General features: G+C 38.2%; 1 protein-coding gene across 1 annotated transcript in view; it reads right to left on the reverse strand.

Annotated features, from left to right (window-relative positions):
* LOC115629973 (putative uncharacterized protein DDB_G0277255) overlaps positions 1–10,154 on the reverse strand; it is a 30,228-nt gene extending 20,074 nt beyond the window's left edge. Inside the window, exons 1-14 of the mRNA XM_030526594.1 lie at positions 10,077–10,154; positions 9,888–10,013; positions 7,656–7,781; positions 7,528–7,572; positions 7,344–7,439; positions 7,155–7,280; positions 4,951–5,076; positions 4,823–4,867; positions 4,639–4,734; positions 4,450–4,575; positions 2,246–2,371; positions 2,118–2,162; positions 1,934–2,029; positions 1,745–1,870 (exon numbers count right to left, since the gene is read on the reverse strand). Of these exons, the coding sequence (XP_030382454.1) occupies positions 1,745–1,870; positions 1,934–2,029; positions 2,118–2,162; positions 2,246–2,371; positions 4,450–4,575; positions 4,639–4,734; positions 4,823–4,867; positions 4,951–5,076; positions 7,155–7,280; positions 7,344–7,439; positions 7,528–7,572; positions 7,656–7,781; positions 9,888–9,933 (1,225 nt within the window). The 5' untranslated portion in view covers positions 9,934–10,013; positions 10,077–10,154. The remainder of the gene's footprint in view (positions 1–1,744; positions 1,871–1,933; positions 2,030–2,117; positions 2,163–2,245; positions 2,372–4,449; positions 4,576–4,638; positions 4,735–4,822; positions 4,868–4,950; positions 5,077–7,154; positions 7,281–7,343; positions 7,440–7,527; positions 7,573–7,655; positions 7,782–9,887; positions 10,014–10,076) is intronic.
* Positions 10,155–18,586: the final 8,432 nt, after the last annotated feature.

Raw genomic sequence — 18,586 nt, forward strand, 5'->3', positions numbered from 1 at the left:
TTCAGAATTCCATGATCTCTATATATATAAAACAGTTTGTCCTGACTAACTGACAGATTGGCAATCAACGCAAAGCCCAAACGGTAAGAACTAGGTAGCTGAAACTTGGATGGTGTAGGTGAGCACTAAGAAGGGATTTTGGTAAATTCGAGCTTTAAGTGGGGGAAGACGCGATCCAAAGTTTGTTTGAAACATCCGCATTTTTCCACCAATCAACTTAAATTTTTTTTTAATAATCTATAAAAGAATGCAAACAAGAGAGAACGCTTCAGTCGAGCAAGCCCGATAGTAAAATAGCCTGTACTCTCCACAAAAAAGGAAAATTAAAAAAAAAAATTAAAGAAATATTAAATTATTAAAAAAAGTGAATTAATTAATTAAGTAATTAAATTCAATTAGAAGACATGTGTATGTTCAGTTTTAACAGCATACATTTACATCACGTGCCTATGCGTGTTTATATGCGTGTATGTATGCAGCACAAAGTTGAACCAAAGCAGCAACAACAACAGCTGCGGGCCGCGCTGCAGGCAGAGCATAGGCAGACCATAGGCAGGTGGGGTGGGGGGTTGTGTGGTGCATCGGAAAAAACTCAAACTCGTAATTTCTTGGACTTAGGAGAATCTGGATACTTTCGGAAATCCTAGCGTTCATACAGACAGACGGACGGACAACAATGTCTTTTAACAAGTCCGACATAAAAATGCTAGTCGAGATGGCAGTAAACACTGCATTCGCAAGTCAGACCTATACATACTTATGTTTAGAACATTTATAGAAATTAAAAAATTTTGATCGATTTTACCTCTCTTGGTATTCGAACTCACGTAAAGGGTGTATAATTGCACATTTACAAAGCCATTGCGTCTATGTGAGTGTATGAATGTCTATGCGCGTCTATTCGTGTCTGTGTGAGCATGTTAACTTCTTGTTAAATCGGTCTAACATAGTGAAACTTGCCATACGGACACATAATCACTAACTGGAGGTATTTACCAATTTTGAGTTCGAAATTCTAAGAATTACGAGAATTAGAGAAAATCACCAAAAAAAATGAAAACAAACTCGTATAGCGTACACACATAAGGCATTGTGCACAATTTGTCTCTAGCTCTTATAGTCTCTGAGACCCAGGTGTTCTTACGGACGGACAGACGGACAGACAGACAGACAGGGCTAGATCGACTCGTCTCGTCATGCTGATCAAGAATATATACACTTTGTGGGGTCTGCCACGCCTCCTTCTGTGTGTTCCATGTACACTCGCACAAAACTAATAAGGTATTTCATGCACCTTTTCAACACCACAGCTACATTCTTTTTACTCCCTCATCTGACAACATTTGATGGAATACTGAATACTGGGTACTGACCTACTAATAGAGTAAATGCCTCGTTGGATTTTAAAAATAAAATGTTGAAAACTGAGTCCGGACCCGAAATAATCCAATTTCTGAAATGCACGGACGTCAACTTTGCAGAAATAGAAGGCATAAAAGTACCTTAGTGCGTCCGAAAAGAATTCAAATCAGGATTTCATAAAATACTACTTGCGAAAAAGAATAGAGAAAAAACTGTGTTCTCTGTAGGTTGTCGTTACAAACATACGTCCAGTTTCAACTGGTCTTTTAATATCTTTATCCACTTTTATTGATGTTGATATCAGAATATCACTATCTTTTATATTTTGTTGTATAAAGCCATCTATATGTAAATATCTACTTTCTGGAAAATATAAATTTACCTTCAGTACTTGAAGCTTCATTGTGCGTTCGATTATTACTCTTCATTTGCGGGCTTGTCGATAATTTGATATCATTGTCTCTTATAGAATGACAATCATTTTCGTGCTTGTTCTCATCTAGAGAAGCTTTTGAAAAAAGTCCACTTAAAAATTAGGACTAAAAGAATAAATAGTGAAATAAGTACTTACAACTAACTTTTTTGATATCATTTCCCAGTTGGGTATCTCTTTTCGGTAAGTCGATTTTGTTCTCAATCGTATTCCTTCTTATTTCTTCGGAATCTCCTACAGTCGTTATTATAGAATTAAATTATTACAATTTTTGAAATCATACTGAATATCTAGTATGCTCGTTAACAAATATTTGACTTACGATTGATATAATCGGATGTAATGTTGACACTTTCCATTTCAATACCTTTCGAGCAAAAATTAAAGTTAAAAGTAAATAGAAACCAAATGAAATATATTGTCTCAAAGAATGAATTCTGCAATACTTACAAGTGATTTCTCTGATGTTATTTTCCAGTTCGGTACTTGGATTCGTTAGTTCGATTTTGTTGTTATTCGTATTTCTTATTATTTCAACGGGATCTTCTTCTGTCATTACTTTATCAGTAGTAGTATCTTTTGTAAACAAACAAATATTTAAACTGATTAATGCCTGATGCCAGGCAGAAGGAAAGTATATATTCTTAATCATAGACATGTCTATCCCTACATCCATCTGTATGTGAGTATTTCGTCAATACTGTCCACAAGCTACATAAACAAAACTTTTCACACGCAAATATCCACTTTTGTTTGCAGCATCAAGTAATATCTTTTTCTTTTTTTTGCTTCTGCCGAAAGTCTGTCTGAGTACAGCGTTTTTCTTTGTCGAGCTTGCTCGACTGTTACGTTCTCTCTCTTGTTATTATAATAGTAAACACTTAGAATACTTTAAAATATTAGTTGCTTTCAGAATTCCATGATCTCTATATATATAAAACAGTTTGTCCTGACTAACTGACAGATTGGCAATCAACGCAAAGCCCAAACGGTAAGAACTAGGTAGCTGAAACTTGGATGGTGTAGGTGAGCACTAAGAAGGGATTTTGGTAAATTCGAGCTTTAAGTGGGGGAAGACGCGATCCAAAGTTTGTTTGAAACATCCGCATTTTTCCACCAATCAACTTAAATTTTTTTTTAATAATCTATAAAAGAATGCAAACAAGAGAGAACGCTTCAGTCGAGCAAGCCCGATAGTAAAATAGCCTGTACTCTCCACAAAAAAGGAAAATTAAAAAAAAAAAAATTAAAGAAATATTAAATTATTAAAAAAAGTGAATTAATTAATTAAGTAATTAAATTCAATTAGAAGACATGTGTATGTTCAGTTTTAACAGCATACATTTACATCACGTGCCTAAGCGTGTTTATATGCGTGTATGTATGCAGCACAAAGTTGAACCAAAGCAGCAACAACAACAGCAGCGGGCCGCGCTGCAGGCAGAGCATAGGCAGACCATAGGCAGGTGGGGTGGGGGGTTGTGTGGTGCATCGGAAAAAACTCAAACTCGTAATTTCTTGGACTTAGGAGAATCTGGATACTTTCGGAAATCCTAGCGTTCATACAGACAGACGGACGGACAACAATGTCTTTTAACAAGTCCGACATAAAAATGCTAGTCGAGATGGCAGTAAACACTGCATTCGCAAGTCAGACCTATACATACTTATGTTTAGAACATTTATAGAAATTAAAAAATTTTGATCGATTTTACCTCTCTTGGTATTCGAACTCACGTAAAGGGTGTATAATTGCACATTTACAAAGCCATTGCGTCTATGTGAGTGTATGAATGTCTATGCGCGTCTATTCGTGTCTGCGTGAGCATGTTAACTTCTTGTTAAATCGGTCTAACATAGTGAAACTTGCCATACGGACACATAATCACTAACTGGAGGTATTTACCAATTTTGAGTTAGAAATTCTAAGAATTACGAGAATTAGAGAAAATCACAAAAAAAAATGAAAACAAACTCGTATAGCGTACACACATAAGGCATTGTGCACAATTTGTCTCTAGCTCTTATAGTCTCTGAGATCCAGGTGTTCTTACGGACGGACAGACGGACAGACAGACAGACAGGGCTAGATCGACTCGTCTCGTCATGCTGATCAAGAATATATACACTTTGTGGGGTCTGCCACGCCTCCTTCTGTGTGTTCCATGTACACTCGCACAAAACTAATAAGGTATTTCATGCACCTTTTCAACACCACAGCTACATTCTTTTTACTCCCTCATCTGACAACATTTGATGGAATACTGAATACTGGGTACTGACCTACTAATAGAGTAAATGCCTCGTTGGATTTTAAAAATAAAATGTTGAAAACTGAGTCCGGACCCGAAATAATCCAATTTCTGAAATGCACGGACGTCAACTTTGCAGAAATAGAAGGCATAAAAGTACCTTAGTGCGTCCGAAAAGAATTCAAATCAGGATTTCATAAAATACTACTTGCGAAAAAGAATAGAGAAAAAACTGTGTTCTCTGTAGGTTGTCGTTACAAACTTACGTCCAGTTTCAACTGGTCTTTTAATATCTTTATCCACTTTTATTGATGTTGATATTAGAATATCACTATCTTTTATATTTTGTTGTATAAAGCCATCTATATGTAAATATCTACTTTCTGGAAAATATAAATTTACCTTCAGTACTTGAAGCTTCATTGTGCGTTCGATTATTACTCTTCATTTGCGGGCTTGTCGATAATTTGATATCATTGTCTCTTATAGAATGACAATCATTTTCGTGCTTGTTCTCATCTAGAGAAGCTTTTGAAAAAAGTCCACTTAAAAATTAGGACTAAAAGAATGAATAGTGAAATAAGTACTTACAACTAACTTTTTTGATATCATTTCCCAGTTGGGTATCTCTTTTCGGTAAGTCGATTTTGTTCTCAATCGTATTCCTTCTTATTTCTTCGGAATCTCCTACAGTCGTTATTATAGAATTAAATTATTACAATTTTTGAAATCATACTGAATATCTAGTATGCTCGTTAACAAATATTTGACTTACGATTGATATAATCGGATGTAATGTTGACACTTTCCATTTCAATACCTTTCGAGCAAAAATTAAAGTTAAAAGTAAATAGAAACCAAATGAAATATATTGTCTCAAAGAATGAATTCTGCAATACTTACAAGTGATTTCTCTGATGTTATTTTCCAGTTCGGTACTTGGATTCGTTAGTTCGATTTTGTTGTTATTCGTATTTCTTATTATTTCAACGGGATCTTCTTCTGTCATTACTTTATCAGTAGTAGTATCTTTTGTAAACAAACAAATATTTAAACTGATTAATGCCTGATGCCAGGCAGAAGGAAAGTATATATTCTTAATCATAGACATGTCTATCCCTACATCCATCTGTATGTGAGTATTTCGTCAATACTGTCCACAAGCTACATAAACAAAACTTTTCACACGCAAATATCCACTTTTGTTTGCAGCATCAAGTAATATCTTTTTCTTTTTTTTGCTTCTGCCGAAAGTCTGTCTGAGTACAGCGTTTTTCTTTGTCGAGCTTGCTCGACTGTTACGTTCTCTCTCTTGTTATTATAATAGTAAACACTTAGAATACTTTAAAATATTAGTTGCTTTCAGAATTCCATGATCTCTATATATATAAAACAGTTTGTCCTGACTAACTGACAGATTGGCAATCAACGCAAAGCCCAAACGGTAAGAACTAGGTAGCTGAATCTTGGATGGTGTAGGTGAGCACTAAGAAGGGATTTTGGTAAATTCGAGCTTTAAGTGGGGGAAGACGCGATCCAAAGTTTGTTTGAAACATCCGCATTTTTCCACCAATCAACTTAAATTTTTTTTTAATAATCTATAAAAGAATGCAAACAAGAGAGAACGCTTCAGTCGAGCAAGCCCGATAGTAAAATAGCCTGTACTCTCCACAAAAAAGGAAAATTAAAAAAAAAAAATTAAAGAAATATTAAATTATTAAAAAAAGTGAATTAATTAATTAAGTAATTAAATTCAATTAGAAGACATGTGTATGTTCAGTTTTAACAGCATACATTTACATCACGTGCCTAAGCGTGTTTATATGCGTGTATGTATGCAGCACAAAGTTGAACCAAAGCAGCAACAACAACAGCTGCGGGCCGCGCTGCAGGCAGAGCATAGGCAGACCATAGGCAGGTGGGGTGGGGGGTTGTGTGGTGCATCGGAAAAAACTCAAACTCGTAATTTCTTGGACTTAGGAGAATCTGGATACTTTCGGAAATCCTAGCGTTCATACAGACAGACGGACGGACAACAATGTCTTTTAACAAGTCCGACATAAAAATGCTAGTCGAGATGGCAGTAAACACTGCATTCGCAAGTCAGACCTATACATACTTATGTTTAGAACATTTATAGAAATTAAAAAATTTTGATCGATTTTACCTCTCTTGGTATTCGAACTCACGTAAAGGGTGTATAATTGCACATTTACAAAGCCATTGCGTCTATGTGAGTGTATGAATGTCTATGCGCGTCTATTCGTGTCTGCGTGAGCATGTTAACTTCTTGTTAAATCGGTCTAACATAGTGAAACTTGCCATACGGACACATAATCACTAACTGGAGGTATTTACCAATTTTGAGTTCGAAATTCTAAGAATTACGAGAATTAGAGAAAATCACCAAAAAAAAATGAAAACAAACTCGTATAGCGTACACACATAAGGCATTGTGCACAATTTGTCTCTAGCTCTTATAGTCTCTGAGATCCAGGTGTTCTTACGGACGGACAGACGGACAGACAGACAGACAGGGCTAGATCGACTCGTCTCGTCATGCTGATCAAGAATATATACACTTTGTGGGGTCTGCCACGCCTCCTTCTGCGTGTTCCATGTACACTCGCACAAAACTAATAAGGTATTTCATGCACCTTTTCAACACCACAGCTACATTCTTTTTACTCCCTCATCTGACAACATTTGATGGAATACTGAATACTGGGTACTGACCTACTAATAGAGTAAATGCCTCGTTGGATTTTAAAAATAAAATGTTGAAAACTGAGTCCGGACCCGAAATAATCCAATTTCTGAAATGCACGGACGTCAACTTTGCAGAAATAGAAGGCATAAAAGTACCTTAGTGCGTCCGAAAAGAATTCAAATCAGGATTTCATAAAATACTACTTGCGAAAAAGAATAGAGAAAAAACTGTGTTCTCTGTAGGTTGTCGTTACAAACTTACGTCCAGTTTCAACTGGTCTTTTAATATCTTTATCCACTTTTATTGATGTTGATATCAGAATATCACTATCTTTTATATTTTGTTGTATAAAGCCATCTATATGTAAATATCTACTTTCTGGAAAATATAAATTTACCTTCAGTACTTGAAGCTTCATTGTGCGTTCGATTATTACTCTTCATTTGCGGGCTTGTCGATAATTTGATATCACTGTCTCTTATAGAATGACAATCATTTTCGTGCTTGTTCTCATCTAGAGAAGCTTTTGAAAAAAGTCCACTTAAAAATTAGGACTAAAAGAATGAATAGTGAAATAAGTACTTACAACTAACTTTTCTGATATCATTTCCCAGTTGGGTATCTCTTTTCGGTAAGTCGATTTTGTTCTCAATCGTATTCCTTCTTATTTCTTCGGAATCTCCTACAGTCGTTATTATAGAATTAAATTATTACAATTTTTGAAATCATACTGAATATCTAGTATGCTCGTTAACAAATATTTGACTTACGATTGATATAATCGGATGTAATGTTGACACTTTCCATTTCAATACCTTTCGAGCAAAAATTAAAGTTAAAAGTAAATAGAAACCAAATGAAATATATTGTCTCAAAGAATGAATTGTGCAATACTTACAAGTGATTTCTCTGATGTTATTTTCCAGTTCGGTACTTGGATTCGTTAGTTCGATTTTGTTGTTATTCGTATTTCTTATTATTTCAACGGGATCTTCTTCTGTCATTACTTTATCAGTAGTAGTATCTTTTGTAAACAAACAAATATTTAAACTGATTAATGCCTGATGCCAGGCAGAAGGAAAGTATATATTCTTAATCATAGACATGTCTATCCCTACATCCATCTGTATGTGAGTATTTCGTCAATACTGTCCACAAGCTACATAAACAAAACTTTTCACACGCAAATATCCACTTTTGTTTGCAGCATCAAGTAATATCTTTTTCTTTTTTTTGCTTCTGCCGAAAGTCTGTCTGAGTACAGCGTTTTTCTTTGTCGAGCTTGCTCGACTGTTACGTTCTCTCTCTTGTTATTATAATAGTAAACACTTAGAATACTTTAAAATATTAGTTGCTTTCAGAATTCCATGATCTCTATATATATAAAACAGTTTGTCCTGACTAACTGACAGATTGGCAATCAACGCAAAGCCCAAACGGTAAGAACTAGGTAGCTGAATCTTGGATGGTGTAGGTGAGCACTAAGAAGGGATTTTGGTAAATTCGAGCTTTAAGTGGGGGAAGACGCGATCCAAAGTTTGTTTCCACCAATCAACTTAAATTTTTTTTTTAATAATCTATAAAAGAATGCAAACAAGAGAGAACGCTTCAGTCGAGCAAGCCCGATAGTAAAATAGCCTGTACTCTCCACAAAAAAGGAAAATTAAAAAAAAAAAATTAAAGAAATATTAAATTATTAAAAAAAGTGAATTAATTAATTAAGTAATTAAATTCAATTAGAAGACATGTGTATGTTCAGTTTTAACAGCATACATTTACATCACGTGCCTAAGCGTGTTTATATGCGTGTATGTATGCAGCACAAAGTTGAACCAAAGCAGCAACAACAACAGCTGCGGGCCGCGCTGCAGGCAGAGCATAGGCAGACCATAGGCAGGTGGGGTGGGGGGTTGTGTGGTGCATCGGAAAAAACTCAAACTCGTAATTTCTTGGACTTAGGAGAATCTGGATACTTTCGGAAATCCTAGCGTTCATACAGACAGACGGACGGACAACAATGTCTTTTAACAAGTCCGACATAAAAATGCTAGTCGAGATGGCAGTAAACACTGCATTCGCAAGTCAGACCTATACATACTTATGTTTAGAACATTTATAGAAATTACAAAATTTTGATCGATTTTACCTCTCTTGGTATTCGAACTCAAGTAAAGGGTGTATAATTGCACATTTACAAAGCCATTGCGTCTATGTGAGTGTATGAATGTCTATGCGCATCTATTCGTGTCTGTGTGAGCATGTTTCCAGTCAACCAAAGCACCAGCATCAGCAACAGCTGCGGACAGCTCTTGGGCAGTAAATATATTTCTGGCTATAACTTCTTGTTAAATCGGTCTAACATAGTGAAACTTGCCATACGGACACATAATCACTAACTGGAGGTATTTACCAATTTTGAGTTAGAAATTCTAAGAATTACGAGAATTAGAGAAAATCACCAAAAAAAATGAAAACAAACTCGTATAGCGTACACACATAAGGCATTGTGCACAATTTGTCTCTAGTTCTTATAGTCTCTGAGATCCAGGAGTTCTTACGGACGGACAGACGGACAGACAGACAGACAGGGCTAGATCGACTCGTCTCGTCATGCTGATCAAGAATATATACACTTTGTGGGGTCTGCCACGCCTCCTTCTGTGTGTTCCATGTACACTCGCACAAAACTAATAAGGTATTTCATGCACCTTTTCAACACCACAGCTACATTCTTTTTACTCCCTCATCTGACAACATTTGATGGAATACTGAATACTGGGTACTGACCTACTAATAGAGTAAATGCCTCGTTGGATTTTAAAAATAAAATGTTGAAAACTGAGTCCGGACCCGAAATAATCCAATTTCTGAAATGCACGGACGTCAACTTTGCAGAAATAGAAGGCATAAAAGTACCTTAGTGCGTCCGAAAAGAATTCAAATCAGGATTTCAGAAAAAACTGTGTTCTCTGTAGGTTGTCGTTACAAACTTACGTCCAGTTTCAACTGGTCTTTTAATATCTTTATCCACTTTTATTGATGTTGATATCAGAATATCACTATCTTTTATATTTTGTTGTATAAAGCCATCTATATGTAAATATCTACTTTCTGGAAAATATAAATTTACCTTCAGTACTTGAAGCTTCATTGTGCGTTCGATTATTACTCTTCATTTGCGGGCTTGTCGATAATTTGATATCATTGTCTCTTATAGAATGACAATCATTTTCGTGCTTGTTCTCATCTAGAGAAGCTTTTGAATAAAGTCCACTTAAAAATTAGGACTAAAAGAATGAATAGTGAAATAAGTACTTACAACTAACTTTTCTGATATCATTTCCCAGTTGGGTATCTCTTTTCGGTAAGTCGATTTTGTTCTCAATCGTATTCCTTCTTATTTCTTCGGAATCTGCTACAGTCGTTATTATAGAATTAAATTATTACAATTTTTGAAATCATACTGAATATCTAGTATGCTCGTTAACAAATATTTGACTTACGATTGATATAATCGGATGTAATGTTGACACTTTCCATTTCAATACCTTTTGGTTGATGAACTTTTTTGCTTTGCGTCATAGTCCCGTCTGCAATTTTTGTTTCTTCGGTGACGGATTGAATGCACAACAAATAAAAAATTCCATTAATTAAGAATCATGAACTTATGTGCAATTTCAATAGGACTTTGAATATCGTTATCAACTTTTATTGGTGTGGATATCAGAATAGCACTTTCTCTTCTATTTTGTTGTTGTTTGCAAATTATAAATTTACCTTCAATTGCATTGTACGACCCTTGATCACACTATATTAGCGAGCTACCCCATAGTTTAACATCAAAATGATAATCATTGTCGTACTTGTTTTCATCTATAGAAGCTTTCGAGCAAAAATTAAAGTTAAAAGTAAATAGAAACCAAATGAAATATATTGTCTGAAAGAATGAATTGTGCAATAGTTACAACTGATTTCTCTGATGTTATTTTATAGTTCGGTACTTGGATTCGGTAGTTCGATTTTGTTGCTATTCGAATTTCTTATTATTTCAACGGGATCTTCTTCTGTGATTCCTTTATCAGTAGTAGTATCTTTTGCAAACAAACAAATATTAATACTGATTAATGCCTAATGCTAAACAGAAGGAAAGTACTTAGTTGGTGGTCAATCCAAGCGTGGCCTCCCTGCATACATAGATAACCACGGGGCATAAGAGGGAACTATACATTCGAACACCGATAGCGGATTGGAGTTGGGACCAATTTGAAAAGAGGACCACAAAAACAACGAGAAGACGGGTATATTAAGATGGAAGACGAGGCTATCTTTCAAAAGAAGAGCAAAGTCCTCCGATCGCCAATCAGCATGATATCCCCCCCTACCAAAACCCGATTCGCGAGCATTCAAGGTGCAACCAACACACCTTCGATTACGGCAACACCCATATTTCTTGTAGCAGGTGGGTCACAACCCCAAAAATCGGTTGCATCCCCTAACCTACAATTTATTTCCTAGATGAGAAGAAAGGACGAAGAGGCTATTGCTAATATTGAAAGAGTACTTCGTACAATAAAAGCGGCAATGCAAAAACAGAGAAATATTAATATAAATGTACAAGATGGAGTTCAGGAAATAGATGAATTGTTGTGTATTGCTGATACGAGCAGATCCAGCTGGATCAAAGTAGAAAACGAAAGACAGAGCAAAGCACCCATCGACAAAGCCCCCAATAACTATGAAACTTACAATTCCAAAAAGTCAACTATCCATAAAAGGATTGCTACAAGTCCTGCGGTGCAAGACTCGAACAAGAAGCAAAGAATTAAGGAACCGGAAGCCGAGTTTCAGGCTGTATCCCGAAGAAGAGGAAAGCAGAAAAAGGAAAAAGAAGGCAAACTAACCTAAGAAAACGAATCTGGGCCACACAAAGGAACAGATACCAGAAGACGAACACGAACTCGTCCAGATGCAGTCTTGACCAATCCAGCCGAAGGCAAGACTTATGCAGGAGTGCTGAAATGCCTTCGAAAAAATATCAAACCAGATGAAGCTGAAAGCGCCATCCGCTCAGTTAGGAAGACCAAAGCTGGAGACATGCTCCCAGAACTGGAAAAAGGAAGTAAAACGCAAAAACTGTGCGATACCATCCAAAGTATGTTGAAAGAGACAGCTGCTGTCAAGGCCCTTAAGCCCGTAGCAAAAATAGAGATACGGATAGCCTCACTGAAGAAGGTGAAGTCGAGTCCGCCATCAGAGAGATAATTGACGATACTGACCAAGACATCCGGGTGCGCATGACTGGTGTGAACAGCTCAGTACAAAGACGTGCTTTTGTTACTCTATCGACGGAGAATGTAACCAAAATCCTAAGGGAGCAGAGGATAAAAGTCGGGTGGACGCGATGCCGCGTTAAACCATGTATTGATATCCTCCGGTGCTTTAAATGCTTTGGTATTGGTCATTTTCAAAGGGATTGTGAAGGACCGGATCGTAAAGACCTATGCATGAAATGCGGAGAGAGTGGACACAAAGTTAAGGACTGCATAAAACATGCAAGATGCTTTTTGTGAGCGCATGAAAATTACAAGGTCCCGAACCATTTTCCTGGAGCAAGTAATTGCGCCGCAAGTTCGAAAAAAGATAAAATATGAAGATACTTCAAGCAAACATGCACAGAAGCCGAGTAGCGCTATTATCCCAGATTGCTGTCGAGCAAGAAGGTGATCTTGTCATAATTAGCGAGCAATACAAGAAGAAAGACGATGGCTTGTGGCTTGAGAACGACACCAAAACTGCGGCAATATGGGTGCCAGGTACAAGCAGCATTCGTAGTGCCAAACGTTGGCTCAGTCCCGACATTCAGACGGGACAGATGTGAGGGCACGATCCCTGACATAACTCTAGTGTCCGAAACGGCGGCGCATAAAATCGCTGACTGGAAAGTTTTTGACATCTTCAATGGTAGTGACCATGAGTATATTACTTTCGGTCTTGAGGATAACATCATGACCAAAGCTGTTGCACAAACAAAACCATTCTGATAAGAGAGATCGACAGGAGAGCAGTCAGAGCTCAACAGACTGGAAACACCGAAACAAAAGTAAACAGAAAGATGTCAGCCATAAGGAAGGCTTGCAATGCTGCAATGCCAAAAATGGGTAACAGACATAGACAAGGACAAGAAGCGTACTGGTGGACCGACGAAATCAAAACAATGAGGGAAGCATGCGTAAGACGCAGGCGACTCCTTACCAGAGTAAGACGAAGAGCAGACTTTGAATTCGAAGACCAGCAATACAGAAAATCCAAGAAAGATCTCAATATTGTCACACGAAAGAGTAAGATCGGGAAATGGAAAGACCTCTGTAGCGTTGTAAATATTGACCCTTGGGGCCTAGGATATAAAATCGTAATGAAGAAGCTGAAGAAACAGAACGCGCTACCAAATCTAGACAACGAACAAATGGATAATATAGTAGGAGCACTCTTCCCTGCACACCCAATAAGACCCCGAGATGTTACGCGGCCGACAGAGGTCAACCCAGATGAACTATTTACAGAAAGTGAACTGATAAAATCTCCAAGAAGGCTAAAAAATATGAAAGCACCAGTTCCGGACAATATTCCGGCTGAGGTTTTGAAAGAGATTGCTGCAAGCCGACCAAATGCTCGATATGTACAACGCGTGCACCCAAAGCGGAACATTTCCTGACTGTTGGAAAACACAGCGACTGGTCCTCATAAGCAAGGGTAAAGGGGACCCGGCAACCCAGCTGGAAAACTTTTAGAAAAGATGATCAAGCCAAGGTTAGTAGTCGCTATAGAAGATGATGGAGGCCTCTCCCCCCGCCAATACGGATTCAGACCTGGAAGATCCACGATCGGCGCAATACAAGAAGTGGCGCACGCAGCTATGCTATGCCAACAAGGCAATCATTACTTGCGCCCATTGGTACTATTAGCAATTCTGGACATAAAGAATGCATGTAACAGCGTGAAATGGAGCAACATGATCGACTCTCTCGAAAATCGAATCCGTATTCCCGAGTATTTAATGAGGATGATTCGCAGCTACCTTGAAAACCGAAAGCTACTTTGTCAAACGGAAAACGGTGAAAAATGCACCCAAATAACTGCGGGAGCTGCTCAGGGCTCAATACGAGGACCTGAGCTCTGGAACATAAGCTACGACGAAATTCTTAGAATTGAAATGCCCGATGATTCATTCCTAGTTGGATACGCGGACGACATTGTTGCAGTCATCACCGCACGAACTCTTGAGCATGCACAGAGAAAACTGAACCAGGTAATGCTTCGTGCTAAATGCTGGCTGGATTCCCATGGACTCGAGTTGGCAATGCAGAAAACAGAGCTACTGATTGTCACAAGGCGACAGATACCAATAGAAATAGACATCAAGATCAACGAGGATATTTTAAAGACGCAAAAAGCTATAAAATATCTAGGAGTTTGGCTACATTCGGTCCGCATCTCCAACATGCGAAAACCAGAGCAGCAAATGCAACACAATCGCTATGTAGGCTAATGGCGAATGTCGGTGGTCCACTACAGTGCAGACGCAAACTACTGATGGAAATAGTAAACGCTATTCTGCTATACGGCTGCGAGGTCTGGGCAGACACATTAAGCGTAGAATGCAGGGCAAAACCACTACTGAGAATCCAAAGAACTGCGGCGTTAAGAATAATTAGCGCTTATCGAACCGTCTCCAAGTCAGCAGCACTTGTTATAGCAGGTGTCAAACCAATTGACCTACTAGCTAGAGAGCGGAAGGATATTTATGAGCTGCGACATGTAGGGCAAGCCGATAGACAAGCAATAGAACGGTGCAAAGAAGAAACGTTAAGAACCTGGCAAGATCGATGGACAAACGAGGATAAGGGAAGATGGACAGCTAGACTCATCCCTGAAATAAAATCCTGGGTCCAGAGAAAACACGGAGATGTTGACTACTACAACACACAGATGATAACCGGACACGGCTACTTCAGCTCTTTCCTCCATGCCATGAGAAAGAGCCCACAAAGTAGCTGCGTGTATAACGACGCCGAGTACGATAATGAAGAACACACAATATTTCACTGTCAGCGTTGTACAGAAAGACGAAATGAACTGTCAGAAAGTGTTGGACAAATTTCGCCTGAAAACTGGCACCAAATAACAAGGTACGTAAGGGACCTGCTTATCCTTAAAACAAAAGGACTTAGACGAGAGACAATGAAAATGGAATCTTGGGCAGCGTGGACGCAGGTATAACGATGTGAGCGCATGACGCTTAAGGGACCCCACTTTGAAGTAATGCGAAAGCGCTTCCAAAGTGGAGATAGGTCCGTGATGAGGGGGGGTTTTAGTGGGTCCCACATACCTCTCTGCGACGGCAGATCGAGAGATGCATAAGGCATTTCCCCTCCTCAGCCAAAAAAAAAAAAAAAAATTATTTATGTTTATGTTATTTTCTTTTTTTTATATCTATACTAATATTATAAAGAGGAAAGACTTGATTGTTTGTTTGTTTGTTTGAATTGAACAGACTCCGAATCTACCGGACCGATTTGATGGATTCTTTCACTGTTGGGAAGCTACACTATCGACGGTTAACATGGGCTTTAAAAAACTCCTCAATAGCATGCTGTTAGTTCATAATCATCCTCGAAACATTGTCACTTTAAATATTAAGGCAATATTATTCAAAAGCCGCCCGCCAAATAAAAAATTACAAATCGATCGACATTTATTAATATTGAAGACATTTAATTTCATTAACCCCTTATGGACTCCCGCCATATGAATTGACGGTAATATTCGGAATTTTTATTAAATTCGGCAGCATTGTATCTGGCATAAACATGGTTTTTTGTATGTATGAGAAGTGTGCATACAGTGCTTCAGAGTATAATATCGATAGTCCTGTTTCAATGTGGGTTGCATAATTTGGAGTGTACTTCGGTAACCTAAATATTTTCTTTATAAAGAAACGCTGCCGTTTTTCGACTTCTTCATAGTACTGGTGTCCCCATATTTGTGCTGCATAAAGCATAATGGACTACACCGTAGCTCTAAATAATTTGAACTTTATACTTGGTAGTATTTCTCGTTTACCGAGGAATGACTGCCAAGTACTGTTTAGAGCTTTTATGGAGTCCTAGATATTTAAACTCTTTAACTATCTCTAACGTCTCCCCATTTAAGTTCCAACTTTCGTTCACTGGACGACCTCTTCCATCTCGGATAATCATCACCTTTGTTTTTTCCGCATTAACTTGTAGGTTCCATTTCTCACAGTAAACGTAGTGAGCGTTTATCATTTACTGCAGTTGCTGAGGCGCTTCTGCATACATCAAGACCTTGATAGTTGTAGTTCCCAAAGATATACCTCTGGGAAGGATCTTTGCGATGTCATCGATGTATAAAGAAAAGAGTAGGGGGTTCAGTAAGCATCCTTGTTTTACGCCAGTGTTGTTGCAAAACTAGATAACTCCGTTCCATCCAAGACAGCAACTAGATTTTCCCTGTGGAGATTGCAAATTATTTCGAGAATTTCGGAAGATACTCCAAGTTGATGAAGCTTTAACAGGAGGCTTGTGCTGTGTGCTGTGTATCAAAAGAAGCTTTGGAATCCACAAAACAAGGATATAGTTTTTCTTTTCTGTCCAGGTAGCCGTCGAGTGTCCGCTTCTGAAGCCAAATTGAAATTCGCTTAACACGTTGTTGATCGTCACCCATGTTGTGAGCATCTCTAAAATAATCGACGTGAAAACATTTGCTACAGCATTAAGGCAAACAATTCCTCTATAATTGCTTGCTTTTTTAGGATGTGGGAAAATTATGCTTTTTCTGAAACTGGACGGTACGACGGCAGCGTTAAATATTCTGTTATATTCGACTGTAAGCACATTTTGAAGCTTACAGCTGTAAGCTCTATTTACATATGTATGTTGCTCTCTCGCGCTATCTCTCAATGCGTTCCACACGCGCATGAAAAAGAGCATAAGTGATGTAATAAACTCACTTAGAATTTGAAGATCAGACTTTGCAGTTCACTTTTCCTTGTAAATTTAATAAATCCCAGTGCGAGCCAAAAACAGTCTGCCATTTGTGATATAGACTCACTTCACTTGGAAGTGAACAAACTCTGGACCCTCGCTTTTGCCATACCGGCAAGTTTCCAGCTTTAGCTGAACATTTTGGCGCCCCCGGGTGGACTCTTGGTTTTCTTGGCTTCGACGCTGGACTTTGTTCTTCGTTGGATTTGTGCCTGGACGTGGATAGCAGAACTTGTGCCGTACACTTGGTCTGGATTTTGGCAAGTTCCGCATCCACATGACTTTCCATAATTGTCAGGGAAGTGCACAAGTAACGAATGCAAATTAAGTTTCGACCACATATATGTGTACATTGTCGGCTTGTGCATAAATAAATAAATGCCAATTGCCAAGCGACAAACATACATATGTACATAACTGCGCTTATTTGCTGCAAAGTGGTCCGTGACTTTTTTTGGCATTCGGAATAGTTATTTGTACCGACATTGTCACATTATTAAATGCATGCACAGTTTTAAAAGTTTGGAAAAAAAAACACTAAGTCAAATTTGAACTTGATAATTTCTATTATTTAAACTGGTTGCGCTTGGCATAAAATTATTCCCAGTATATACGTTTACATATATACACGCATGTATATATACACACATACATACATAAATACATAATAGAAAATTCTAGTCGCGCCAAATTCTCGGCTGGGTCGTTGCGCTTTACCAATTTGCCGTTGCCTTTTCCTTTGGTACTTGTGTCCACTGTCCGTCGTTGCAGCTCGGTCTGCAAACGGTTACAGCTGTACATAGGCACACACAAAGCAACAAGCAATCGTGCGTTGGCTTTGTGCATTCGTCTAGCGACATTGAATTTGCAGCAATTCTCTTCGCACTTGCTGCTTGTGCGCTTTCTCGTTGCGCCAGCCGTCGATCTGTGTTCTGCTAGCGCCTGCGTCGCTGCCGAATATTTACTCTATTGTAGCTGCGCTGCCAACGTTTGATAACTCAAATATTAATTCGAGTTATTGAACTTGTGTTTGCTTTGCGTCGATCAGCTGCGCTAACTAAAAGAACAGTGCCGGCCAAATATATTAGGCACACTTTTGAGTTTGTGCATATTTAGGCAGCTTAACGTGCCGGTCTAATATATTAGCCATTGTACCTGTCCATTAGTATATAAGCGTTAGATTTGATAACCGCCAGCTGCTAAAGTTTATCAATACATCGATTTTAATAAAACAGAATCAAAAAGCCTAGTAGAAGATGCAAGCAAGTTCAGAGCAGAGAACTAGACGAGTAGAATTCTAGTAAAGCCGACTGCTGGCTACAGTCGCATCATAATGTGGTTCGCGACATTGAACGCATTAAACACTCCATTCAGAGTACCCCAGTCATCGAACCATTCGAGGTTGAGTGCAGGCTAGAAATTTTGAATAGGTATATAAAAAAGGCATTCAAAATACAAGAAGAGCTCGACAACATAAATCCTTCTGTAGCTTCTAGAGCAGACTTAGAAAGTCTGTGCGTCACAGCAAAGGCATTGCTCATGAGCAGAGGTGGACGGGCAAAACTCCATACGGATAGTTTAGCCAATTCCACAATTAGTGGACACTCTCATAGCCGGCAACTTCCAGCAATGAAGTTGAAATATTGAAAAGTTTAACCACCTGCTTTCATGCCTAGAAAAAGAAGCGATCGGTACCGTAAAGGCCTATCAGGTTACCGAGGATAATAATCCTAAAGCGCTTGCAGCGCTTAAGCGCGTATACGAT

The sequence above is a fragment of the Scaptodrosophila lebanonensis genome, unplaced genomic scaffold (assembly GCF_003285725.1).
Source record: "Scaptodrosophila lebanonensis strain 11010-0011.00,11010-0021.00 unplaced genomic scaffold, SlebRS2 tig00000184-arrow-arrow-pilon, whole genome shotgun sequence".
Lineage (NCBI taxonomy): Eukaryota > Metazoa > Arthropoda > Insecta > Diptera > Drosophilidae > Scaptodrosophila > Scaptodrosophila lebanonensis.